Genomic DNA, 12,533 nt, shown 5'->3' with positions numbered 1-12,533 from the left:
GAGAAGCCACCAGAGGGCAGCAGAGGCTTATTTGATAGCCGTGCTTGGCCATTTTGGAACTTCCCCAAAAGGAAATCCTGGTGGAAAAGTGTCCCAGAGGTGGGCAGTCAAATGTGTGTGAATGCAGCAGGTGTGTGCAGGTTGTGTGTGTGTGTGTGTGTATGTGTGTGCGTTGGAATGTATTTGTGCATACAAGTGTGTGCACATGCATGTGTACATGGGGGAGTGTCTGTATGTGTCACGTGTTTTACTTGCCTTCAGTATTTCACGCTTAATGAGATGGCATCTTTGGAGTCAGGTCTGGAGTCCCTCAAATGTTGTAGTGTAGTTGCTTTTGCCTTTTTATGAGTGAGTATCTAAAGTAGTTTCTTTCTTACCTTGAAGAATGTGTCAGAATTTCCTTCCTTCTTAAGGTTGAATAATATTGCATTGTATACATCACATTTTATTTATCTGTTCATCCACTGTGTGCTTGGGTTGCTTCCACCTCTTGGTTTTTATGAATAATGGTGCTGTGAACATGGGTGTACAAATATCTATTTGAGTCCTTGCTTTCAATTCTTTTGGGTATGTACCCAGAAGTGGATTTGCTGTGTTTATGGTAACTCTACTTTTTAAGAAACTTTAACTTTTAAAGAAACTGCTAAAATGTTTTACCTAGCAGCTTCAGCATCTTGCATTCCCACCAACAGTGTAATGGGGCTCCAATGTCTCCATATCCTCACCAGTTAATTTCTGGTCCTGATGGAATGAGGAGGTCTTATACATTTTATAGGAGTCTTTCCTATAAGTAGAAAAGCTGGGTCCAAGGGCAGATGCCCTTCAACCTTTACACATGATTGGCTATACCCTGTTCCACAGGTACTAAATTGCCAAGGCTGGCCTTGAACTTGTGATCCTCTTGCCTCAGCCTACTGAGCATGTGCCACTACTCCTCATGCATCAGTTTTTTTTTTAAGATGTAAAATAGAAAGGAATGAGACAAGATATGGAACAGGACATGATACCTGCTGCTTATGGCACTTGCATCCCCTCCCTGAGATTACAGCTGAGCTCATTCTGGTTTGTGTCTACCTTTCTGCTGCCTCCCACAAGATCCCCCAATTATGGTTTATCTTTTGACTTAGTGTATTTTTTTTCAAATTTTTTATTTGAAAAACCTAAGGCCTCATAAATACTAGGCAAGCACTCTACCATTGAGCTCTAGAGTCAGCCTAAATTTTTGTCACATTATCACTATTTCCTTTTTTCCTTTATGCTGTAATTTCTGGGTTTTTTTTTTGTTCATGTGGGGTTTTTTTTGTTTGTTTGTTTGTTTTCTTTTGCAGTGCTAGAAATGGAATCCAGGGCCTTGCACATCATATGCTGGGCAAGCCCTATACCACTGAGCTATATCCCCAATCCCTTAACTGGTCCCGTGTGTGTGTGTGTGTGTGTGTGTGTGTGTGTGTGTGTAGTAGGAGATTGCCATCCTTCTGACAGCCTGCTGAGTCACTGGGACTATAGGCATGTACTGCCACACCTAGCCCCCTTATCTGTTTTTTGTTTTATTTTTGTTTTTTCCTTTTTCCTCTTTTACTGTCAAGTAGGTTATATGGGCCACAATCAGTCATCCTTTTGTATATATACTGACTTTATTTGAAATTGAGTGTGTGTCTATGAGTGTGCCTGTGAGCATGTGAGTGTACGCACATTTGTGTGAATCACCTGATTGGTCCTTGACCTGCTTTCTATCTGGTCGTTGGTGGCCTTTTTTTTGGTACCAGGAATTGAACCCAGGGGTGCTTAACCACTGAACCACATCCCCAGCCCCTTTTATATTTTATCTTGAGATAGGGTTTCACTAAGTTACTTAGGACTTTGCTAAGTTACTGAGGCTGACTTTGAACTCAAGATCTTCCTGTCTCAGTTTTTTTAGTTGCTGAGATTACAAGTGTATTCTACTCTGCCCCGCTGGTTCCCAACTCCTCCCCATTCCCTTATCTTTTTCTTATCTTCCAGCAGGTTTGTATTTTAGAAATGGGATCCTGTGTCATACATGGTGCAGATATTCTCAGGTTCTCACATCTTTTAACTTGTGATATATAAATGGTTTTCCATTTTTTGAAATGTTACTTAAATCTCTTTTTACATTTAATGACTTTTAGATTTATTACATATTCAGAAAGGCCTGCCTCACCTACGAGATTTGTTTTCTTTCACACTGATTTCTCTTGGTGGAATTTATTCATGCTTTCCAGTCTCTTCCTAAGGCTTTCTGTGCTGGACCCATCATGAAACTGTCTTAAAGATGCAATAGCCCAGGAGGCCAGCCCCTGCTGGACTCCTCTATCTAGGCTGAGGCCTCCCATAAGCTCAGGTCATTATCTTGAACTGTAAGCAAAGACCAGCGTTTTCTGAGTCCTGATCAGAAAATGGGGAGGGAGTCCAGCACTGTGGGTGTACACAGTAGTGTAGCCCAGCAAGGACCTGCCTCCAGTGAGATGGCACAGGGCTTAGGGACCTCTCCTCTGTGACCATGTTCTAGAGACAGCCCACTCAGTTAGGAAGACAAGGCTCCAGATATTTTGGTCAGGAAAGAAACTGCAGTGTTTATTTTCTTCAGAAAAAAAAAATCGAAGGTTTTTTGTTTTTTTTTTTAAAGCTCTTTCGTTTAGAAGGAATCTAGATATGTTATTGTTAAAGAAAAAAAGTGTTTGCAATGTATCAGTCACCCGTTTCGTTCTGAGCATGATTTATGTGAGGAAATGGTTTTTTTAAAAATTAAGCTGGAGATATATCCCTGTACGATGCTTCTGTGAAAATGCGGCTTTTGTCCAGTGCTGTTAATGCAAGTTGTAACAGTGTAATATGGGAGTCAGTGTTTACATGTTACATTCCTCTGCAGCAGTCAAAATAAGCCCGGAGGGTCTACAGTAGCATTTCTGTATTTTATCAGCTTGGGCTGGGGCTAAGGGGGAGGCCTCCGCTCACACTTGGAGGGGCTGTTTCTGCCAGATTTATTTGCCTTATAAATATTCCCCATGTTTATTTTAACTCGCCTTTAAAATGGAGCTGAAATTAATACGGACCCCAGGGATGCCCCTCTGGCCCCAGAGTGCCCTGGAGCCTGGTGGGGACATTTTGACTTGGCCCCATGCAGGAGGCCAGTCAGTGGCTGAGGATGCTCAGCTTCCCTCGGCCTCTGTCTGCAGTGGACACTACACCTACTAGTCGACATGTCGGTACTGAGAATGGGCCATTTCTGCCCCAACCCCATGTCCTTGGTGAGTTCTGCCCCACGAAGGCTTCCATCCCTCTACTCGTATGGGCATAGGCAACTGCAAGAACTTTCTTTGAGGTCTGTCCACATGAAATACAGTGACCAGTAGGTTTAGTCACCTATGAAGTAAGTTGAGCCCATGAAGTGAGTTGAGCCCTGTGGCCCTTTCAGCCTCCTAAGGCTATTCCATGCTGCCCTTATCCTTGGGCATTATGTGAGGAACATGCCCACCCTCTACCCCCACCTACATCTCTGCTTCTTGGAGGACATCCATGTCTGAGAGGGAGCCTATGGCTAGAGAGATGGCAGGGATGGGGCCTGAGCCCTGTCTATAGGAAACAGAATTGTGATACCCTTCATTCAACAGTTGGGTGCTGGCAAATGGCCACATTTGTTAGCCATAGTGGGCTGAGCACCTGGGTCAGTATCTGTGAAGATGACCAACCCTGCTTGTGGGTGGGTGGGACCCAGGACCCTTAGGCCTGGTAGGGTCAGGGGCCTTCCTGGTTGCCTTAGATCCTCAGAGCTGCACCTCTGGGAAAAGGAACTGTCCTCCCACCTTAGGGGGCTTGGGATTGGCCAGTGCAAAGCCCTGGGTGGGACTCCAGGCTGGCACAAGCTCAGCTTTGGCCACCTGGATATCAGCTTTGTGCCCAGATTGGTTGCCCTTTCCATTATTTAGTTTCATTATTTCTCTGTCAAAGTCCAGAATAGGTTAAAGACATGAGGATAATTCTGGGGGAGGGACAGGGTCCCCTGGGCAAGTAGGGGCCCCTTCAGGAAGAATGGTCAGTGGGATAAGCTGTTGTGGATAGCTATCCACCACCAGCTGGAGAAATAGGGGTATGGAGTGGGTGTGTGGCCCTGCATGGCTGAGCCATTCCATTGCAGAAAACAAGGCCATTGCAGTGGAGGGGTTGGACAGGGTGATAAAGGGGAACTTGCTTCTCAAAGCTCCTTTAAGGAGGCAGCATTGGGATCATGATTCAAATGCAAGAAAAAGCTGTGGTATGAAGGGAATCTGATGACTAAGAGAGGACAAGGAACTAAGCTGTGCCTCTAACCTTACACCTTGCCTTTTTCCTGTCTGCTCCTCTGCACCCTGGTAGAAACTCAGTCCTGGCTGCCCAACCTGCCCAGCTCTAGCATCCTTGATTTCTCCTTCCTGTACTTCCAAAGTCCTAGGCTATACCTTTTCTCTTAATACCCATTTCAGGGCTGAGATACCCTAATCTTGAAGCAAGGGATCATTGCTACTCTACTTCAGACCCCTCCTTACCTCCTGGGAAGCTGACAAGTGCTTTTGTCTGGGCTTGCTGTGTCTGGAGGTCAACTTTCTACAAAGCTGAGCCCTGAGCTGGAAGCTTTGGGATCAGAAAAAGGACAGCTATCTCAGGGAGGCTGTTTCCCTACATTGGACCTACTCTAAAGTCCAATAACTGAATTGTTATTTCCAGGTAGCAACCAAGAACTTCTTGTTCCTGCTGTCCACTTGGGTAGCCCCTGCCCAAGTCCCCAAGAGGCTTACAGAACATGGAACCAACCTCACCTACAGCTCCCAGCCCCACTTAGGGACTGCCTGGCCTGCATTCTGGCCCTGGGAAGGAGGAGGCCAAAACTAGTCAGGACTGTCCACTCTCTTGTGGTCACATTAGCAGTTCAGGGTTCTCTGTCCTTAGATTTTCTGGGTTCTATGAAGCAGGAAGAGTGTTTTTATAGCTTGGACTGATTTAACACTTCAGTTTGTCCTAGAAGGAGCTTTTGTTTGACCTCTTATCATGAAGTTCAGAAGTCTGCCGGATACCATGACTATTTTTCTCTCTTCCTAAGTACAAGAGGGAAAAAGATAAATTTTATCTTAGGGAGAACTACATTTTTTTTTTTTTTAGGAAAAATCATTGCTGCTTAATATTTACATTTTCTGCTTAGCCTAGATGGTTCCTTTGAGGTGCTTTGTGTCTAGTGAAAGGGATACCAGTTATCTGCCTGGGACTTGGTTCCTAGACTATTAAGTCTCTCTACCCATCAGTCTGTGTGTGTCCTTGCAGCTAAAATATTATGAAGCCAGGATCTGTCTGAGGTAACATTTATTACTCTGTGGCTAGCACAGAGTCTCTGTCAGGCCCCATGTTGGTCTCTAAGAGGTTGGATGGCACTGACAGGTCCTAGGCAAGCCTAGAGCCCGCTGGGGCAGAAGCTTTGAGGATGTCCCCTCCCTGGTGCTGCCTCTCTGGGGTATCCAAGCTCTGCAACCTGACTGGCATTTCCTGTGCTGGAAGGACTGCCAGGGGGCCAGGTGCCCCTGTGAGATTGTCACTTGTATGGGTGTGCCTCCCAGAGTGGATCAGGGACCTTCAGGCTCAAGAGGCAGATGGAGGACTCTGTAAACGTAGGCTTTGCAGGCCTGTGCTTTTATTTTTGCTTCCTCCCCCATTTAGATTTTGAACCAGAAAGCCTGCCCTGTGATTAAACTAATCTCATAGTAGTTATGCCTGTAGAAAACACTGGTGCACCAAAAGTCAGCCTCCTGAAACACATGAAAAATTGGATTCTATGTTCACAGGGTACAGGATGGTGACTTCTGGTGTGGGTGGGCAGACACCCTGGTTTTAGGGGATTTTTTTGTATGTTTATGTGGTGCTGGGAGTTGGACCAAGGGCCTTGTGCATGCTACCACTGACCCCTAGTAGTAGAAGTGCTCTTCCACTGACCCCCAGCCAAGTGTCTTTTAATAAAGTGATAAGTCCAAGGTTCCAGCTTCCTCCCTTCAGGTTTGTTGAGCTGGTTCCTTAATTTCTGCCAGCACTACCCTACCCCTGTGGCTAGCCATGTCCTTAACTGGTCACTGCACCTCTGTAGCAGTCTTGGCCCCACTGGTCTTCATCTGTCTTCTAGTTCTTTCCAGGTCCAGTTGGCCAGTAGAAGCTGATTCATAGTTACCCGACTTCTGGAACTCTCCATTCCTCATGATCTCAAGATTTCTGTGTATATGTACCCACTTTTGCCCCAGAATTTTCTTACTTTAGTTGGTGTGAAGGGAATTCTCTGTTTAAGTTCTCATGTTCTGCATTCTTCCAAGAATAAACATTCTCATTATTTGATCAACTGGGGGAGGAGAGGAACTAAAAACCAATATGAATCATTACTCATAAGATATGAGGCCCAAAGTTACTTTCCATTTAAGCAGGAAGTAAACTTTTGTTGAGATTTCAGCCTCTCAAGTATGGTCATAGAGTCTTATTTAGGAATATGCCTGACTGGTATCTGCTTTCCCCATACATTTGCCTTCAATTGGCAATTTAGAGCTAGCAGCCTGAGGGCTGGGGTCACTCATAAAGTGGTAGCTTCTGCCCACCGCCTGGCTATTTGAGCAGGTAGGTGGCACAGGGTGCTGAGAGGACTCCAAGGGAGGATCTGGGGATCCAGTTTCCCCACACGCCTGCCTCTTCCATTCAGTTTCCTGTGCAGGAGGTCTGAGAAACACACGTAGACTGTAGAAACAAAATATTTTTACTAGAGTCAGGAGACCACATTGTTTTCTGCTAGTGTAGTAGGAGGGCCCAGAGATTGACCCAACCCATTGTCCTGCAGACTGTAGATTGCAGCTGGCCCACTCCCCAAGGAGGGTTAGTAAGAGGTTCCAAGATGAATAGTTCCAATTGCCAATATGCGGGCCACATTGGTTTTGTTCCTCTATTGCCTGCATGGCTTGGCAGGATGCAGGAGTCCCATAGCATGGCCTCTGTTGGAAGCAGGGAAGAAAAAGCACTGTGTGTTAAGTGCTATTGCACTTTCCCAACTGCAATCTTGCATTTATGGTCATATATCTATAGTAACTAGATTTGTTTGTATTTTAAGTAACTCATAATTTCATATCTTAAAGAAAGGTTCATACCACCAAACTCAAAGTCAGGGGTCACATGTTTTCTCTCATGTGGGAAGCTGGAGAGGAAAAAGGAAAAGAAAGGTTAGGGGTGGGATTGCATGAAAATCCAAAGGAGATCAGTAAAGTAGGGGAAAGGGACCAGGGGGAGGAGTAGAGGAGGGAACAGGGAAATACTGGGGAATGATATTGGCCAAATTATATTGTTATATTGTGTGCATGTATGAATATTTAACAACAAATCTCACCATTATGTACAACTACAATGCACCAATTAAAAATACGGGAAAGATGGTGGTAACTTTCACCATATACATCAAAAAGAGTTAGGTTTTGTAACTTTGGTAATGTACCTTATGCATACAGATATGTGCATTATACCTACGTGTGAGTCTGCACACAAGTGGATGTACATTTGTGCCCCTGTGTCTATCGCTTAGGCATTGCTGACCCTGTGTGGGGCCTGGAATGCATTTCTGCTCTCCTGATCTGCTGAAATTTCCAGGGTCCTCCCTTACTTTCTTTATACTTTGAGTGTGAATGTGTGACAAGTCAGGACCACCTTGTACCCAGCCTGTCAGTGTGGTTCTGTTCCAGCTCCTTTGAGGAAGCTGCATGCCAGATGCTTCCCGCAGGGCACCTATAGAAGTATTCCAAGGGATACACTGCTTTTGAAATGGAATTATATCATTAGTACCTGCCAGGATTAATGCTGACATTGGGCTTATCCATCCTTACATCACCTCCTCTTGTTCAAAGACTGAAGGGGTGATCTGACAAGCCCACCCACGCATAGCCACCCTGGCTCATTCTGTTGGGTTCTGAGTCCTGCTCTTGAATATGTGCATGCATATGTCTGTGTGAATGTGTGCACATGTGTGCATGTAAGTATACATGTACAAGGGTGTTATGTGGCTGCATATGTGTACACGCCAGTTATCACACATGTGCATGTCCACATGTGTGCAGTTTATTGTATGTGTGTGCATGTGAATTGCATGTGACCAAACTTTATGTGTGTACCTATTTGTCAGTATGTGTGCATGCATGTGTGCACATACATATAGAATGTGGAGTTGACCACAGGAAAGGATCTAAACTACTAGAACAAATATTTCCATGGTCCCAGCATCTTGTCCTGCCTCCTCGCAACCTGGGTACCCTTAGTCTTTGCTCTGGGAAGCTGACTCTTCTGGCCCTCAACCCAGGTGCAAAGGTCCAGACAGGCAGACATGGGTTTTCCAGCTGTACCTTCTGTGATCTAAAGTGTTCTGTTCACAGAATATGCCTCCCCCAAGAACTCCCCACTCGCCTTACTGCTCTGTAGAGCATGTTCCTGGCCCCAGAAGGCTCCAGGAGCCTCAAGGCAGAATTCATTTTAGGGCAGGAGAAAAGTTCTGTGCTTCTTCTGAGGGATGTTTCTCAGAGTATCCACAGAATGCTGGTGCTACCCAGGGCCTTTCACAGGACAGGTGCTGTTTGTCACTGACCACATACCCTTCACCACCAGGCAATTTGCTGGTTCAATAACACTGTTTGTTGTATTGTATTTCACAGCCGTAGCCTCTGGGAAGTGGGCTGTGTACCTCAGTATGAGCTGTTTGAACAGTTAGCCTCAGCATTCATTATCTGACTGAGTGTTTGGCACGAGTGCTGAAGGGCTCTTCTCTGTCCCACCCTTGGGATAACAGCTTGTGTGCCATGTGGGCCACACAGTACTCACCTCACGTGCTTTCTGTTTCTCTAACAGGTTGGTGGTTGGGGCCAGCTGTATCCTTTGTTAGCGTGCAGTGTTGTCTTGGGACATGTACTTTTGTTCTCCTGAGTCCTCCTGATGATTTTTCTTCCCAGTGGGCACTTTGCTGCCTCATACTGGATGCTTACTGAACCTCTCAGGGTTGAGGGTCTATGCCTCAGAGAAAGACAATTTGAGACTGACCTTCCAGGGTTAGGGTTTTCTGGAGACTCTTCCTGAGCCACACACTGAGCTAGTGGAGCCAGCTGGGGCAGCTGGACACGGCTGTGAGGCAGCTAAACAGTCCTCCCTTGAGAACACCTTTGCTCTGGCCTCATTCCTTCAGAAGGAACAATCAAACCAGAGAGGGTCAAGAGAGGAGCCCCGGTGGGAGCCCAGGGTCAGGATGGAGGATGTTTGAGGGAAGATGAAAGCTTTGGAGCTTTCTAGCTGAGAATATAGACCCAAGATAGCAGCTTTGTGTCTTTCACCCATGAGATTCTTCTTCCTGTGCCTGGCCAGCAGCTCTCCACCTTTACTTAGACCCCTTCCTGGCTCCTGGATGCAGGCCCATCCCTGGAGGCTGAGATTAAACTCCAAAGCCAGAACAGATGACCTATGGAGACACAGGCCAGCCTAGTCCTTGGGTGCTATTGGAAGTACTTGATGCTCCAACTGGCAAAGCCCTTATCCCCCAGGCTGTGCACTTAAGACCTGGGATGGGAAGAGCTGTGCAGCTTATGATAGGAGCCTACCCTGGGGCTGGCTATGGATGGATGTGGGTGTGGGATGCTGGAGCAGGGGTCTGGGGTCTTGCCTCTTTTTTTCCTGGAGTCATGATCTCTTAGTGTTCCTTAGCCTGGCACTCACAGATGTGGCCCTGGAGTGTGCTGGCTTCCTCACGGGAATTAAACTGGACACCACTGTCATGATGCGCAGCATCCCCCTTCGGGGCTTCGACCAGGTAGTACAAGCAGCTTTGACTCCTGCTTTGCTACTCTGCTTCCCTCAGGACTGAATTCCCTTCTGCCCCCCGCCCCTGGGCAGGTACAATTGTGGACTTGGAATAAAGTCTGTATCTTTAGAATCGAACAGGGGATTGTTCAGAAAATATAAAAATGCACTTGCTAGAACATGGAAGGAAGGGTTTGTGTGCATGAGTGTGCACACAGCTGCACATACATTCTTCCTGCCAGACTGAGGGGACATTTGTGGGAACACCAAATCTAGCCTCAGGGACCATCAGTTTGGGTCACTCCTTCCATTTGTCCCATAAGTAAGTGGTGAGCATATGTCACAGAAGCCCTGTCCCCATCTCGAAGACCTTCAACTCCTTAGTCCCTCCTTGCTGAACACCTCTGGGGTCTATATCTCACTGCCACCTGGACTTCATGACCTGTCCTCTTGTGCTTCACAGCAAATGTCTTCTTTGGTCATGGAGCACATGGAGTCTCATGGCACCCAGTTCCTGAGGGGTTGCATCCCCACCTGCATCAGGAGGCTCCCAGATGGCCAACTCCAGGTTACCTGGGAGGACCGTACCTCTGGCAAGAAGGACACAGGCATCTTTGACACTGTCCTGTGGGCCATAGGTAAGGGTACATCGAGCCACACACATACTGTCTCTGATCTCCCTGAAACCCATGGAAACCAACAGAACCTTGTCCTTTGGAACAGAAATCTTTACCTTTCCATCCCTTTGCCTCCCAAGGCTCCCCACCAACCATTCTACAGGTTCCAAAGAAGGTTGGCTGCTGCCTGGGCCATTCATTGTAGAAGTCCCACATTGTAGAGGTACATTATCCACATCTGGCTATGGTGGGCACAGTGTGTCTCTATCTTTTTTTTCTCTGTCCTGTCATGTTCTAGAAACAAATAAAAAAAGAGACCCAGATGTTATCAGCCAATTATTATCATTTAGTAAAGATAGTGAGTCCTCTAGCTTTCATGTCCTGTGATAGAATGTTCATTGAAGTTTCAACATATAAATCCTATACATTTCCTGTGAGATTTAAGCCTTGCTATTTTTTTGTTTTGTTTTGTTTTTTACAAAATAGATGTTTTTTATTTTAGTTTCAAACTATAACTTGATAACTTAAAAATTCACCTTTTTTTTATGTGTGTGGTGACAGGGATTGAATCTATGGCACCACTCATGCTAGGCAAGCACTTTACCCCTGAGCTATATGCCCAACCTCATTTGCAGTTTTAACCATTAGGCGTCCAGTATAATGGCATCAAATGCATTCACATTGTTGTACAACCATCACTACCATCCATATTCAGAACTTTTTCATCATCTTCAAACTGAAACTCCATCCTCATTAAACAATAACTCCAGCCCCTTAGCAACCACCATCTCTTTTCTGTCTCTATGAATTTGATGACTCTAGGTTTCTCATGTAAGTGGGAACATATAGCATGTGTCTTTTTGTGCCTGGCCTGTTTTAATTAGCATAATGTCTTCAAGGTTTGTCCATGTTGTAGCATGTAACAGAATTCCCTCCACTTTAAGGTTGAACAATTTTGTTTATCCATTCATTTGCTGATGGAAACTTGGGTTGCTTCTATCTTTGGATTAGTATGACTAGTGTTGTTATGAACATGTGTGTCCACAAGCTAGTGTTTATAACATAACAATGATACAGGGACTGTGAATATAGCTAGGCAGAACACTTGCCTAGCATGTGTGAGGCCCTGGTTTAACCCTCCAGCACTGCAAAAACAAAAAACAACAACAACAACAACAACAACAAAAACAGATTTTTTTTTTCCAGTTCTAACTAGGCTTTTAATGTCTTCTGATGCTTCCAGTGGGCAACTTTGGATCCTGTAGGTCATCAGATGCTAGGTTCAGGATCTCATTGGACTTTCCAGAAGTCTTGGTCTACAGGTTTCCAAAGGCAGCATCCAGTGATAGGGTAGAGGCATGCCTAGGAAGGTCTACCCGGTAGGCATGAACTAGCTACCTGCTCCCTGTGAGTGATGGGTCTAGTTTTTCATGAGGATGAAGGCTGAACAGATGTGACTGTATAAGTAGCTCATTGCTGACATTGCTAAACACATGGCCTCCCTGGCTGTGCACCTTGGGAAAAGGGTGAAGAGTATGGATGCAGCCAGAGGAGATCCCTGCCCAGAGCCTGGGTCTGAGTGAAGGTGTCTTGGGACTACCCAGAACCCAGTCGGGGGAGTAGAAAGCTCAGATGCCATCTGAGTCATAGGCCTGCTGGGACTAGGGCACCACAGCTACTGTGAATGGGCTCCCCTCAGGAGACCTGCAAGCTGTCTCCTCACCTCACCCCCTATACTGGAAATTGAATCCAGGGATACTTTATCACTAAGCTATATCCCAAGTCCTTTTTAATTTTTATTTTGAAACAGGGGCTTGCTAAATTGCTCAGACTGGCCTCAAACTTGCAATCCTCCTGCCTCAGCCTCCTGAGTAACTAGATTATAAGTACGTGCCACTGCACCTAGTCAGGGTTATAGGTTCTCATTGGTAAGAGTCATGGAATGCATGCTGTTTCCTCTATGAGGACATTCCTGCCCAACTCAATATGAGAACTTTTTAGTTTTGGCTTCTAATTTTCCTAACTGTTCTGTCAACTTGCACATTGACAGAACAGTCAAGGTGTTGCTTTCTCCCATTATTT

The 12,533-nt window shown here is 45.7% G+C and overlaps 1 protein-coding gene across 5 annotated transcripts in view; it reads left to right on the top strand.

The window, feature by feature from the left end:
- Window positions 1–12,533, top strand: part of Txnrd2 (thioredoxin reductase 2) — a 66,551-nt gene that overhangs the window by 19,620 nt on the left and 34,398 nt on the right. For all 5 annotated transcript variants that reach the window (XM_047561828.1, XM_047561825.1, XM_047561824.1 and 2 more), the window contains 3 exons: window positions 8,896–8,915; window positions 9,753–9,844; window positions 10,298–10,472. In XM_047561828.1, the coding sequence (XP_047417784.1) occupies window positions 8,896–8,915; window positions 9,753–9,844; window positions 10,298–10,472 (287 nt within the window). The remainder of the gene's footprint in view (window positions 1–8,895; window positions 8,916–9,752; window positions 9,845–10,297; window positions 10,473–12,533) is intronic.

This window comes from Sciurus carolinensis, chromosome 8, assembly GCF_902686445.1.
Source record: "Sciurus carolinensis chromosome 8, mSciCar1.2, whole genome shotgun sequence".
In the NCBI taxonomy this organism is placed as follows: Eukaryota; Metazoa; Chordata; class Mammalia; order Rodentia; family Sciuridae; genus Sciurus; species Sciurus carolinensis.
The sequence above is the reverse complement of the archived record's forward strand: the minus strand, read 5'-3'. Positions and strand labels throughout refer to the sequence as shown.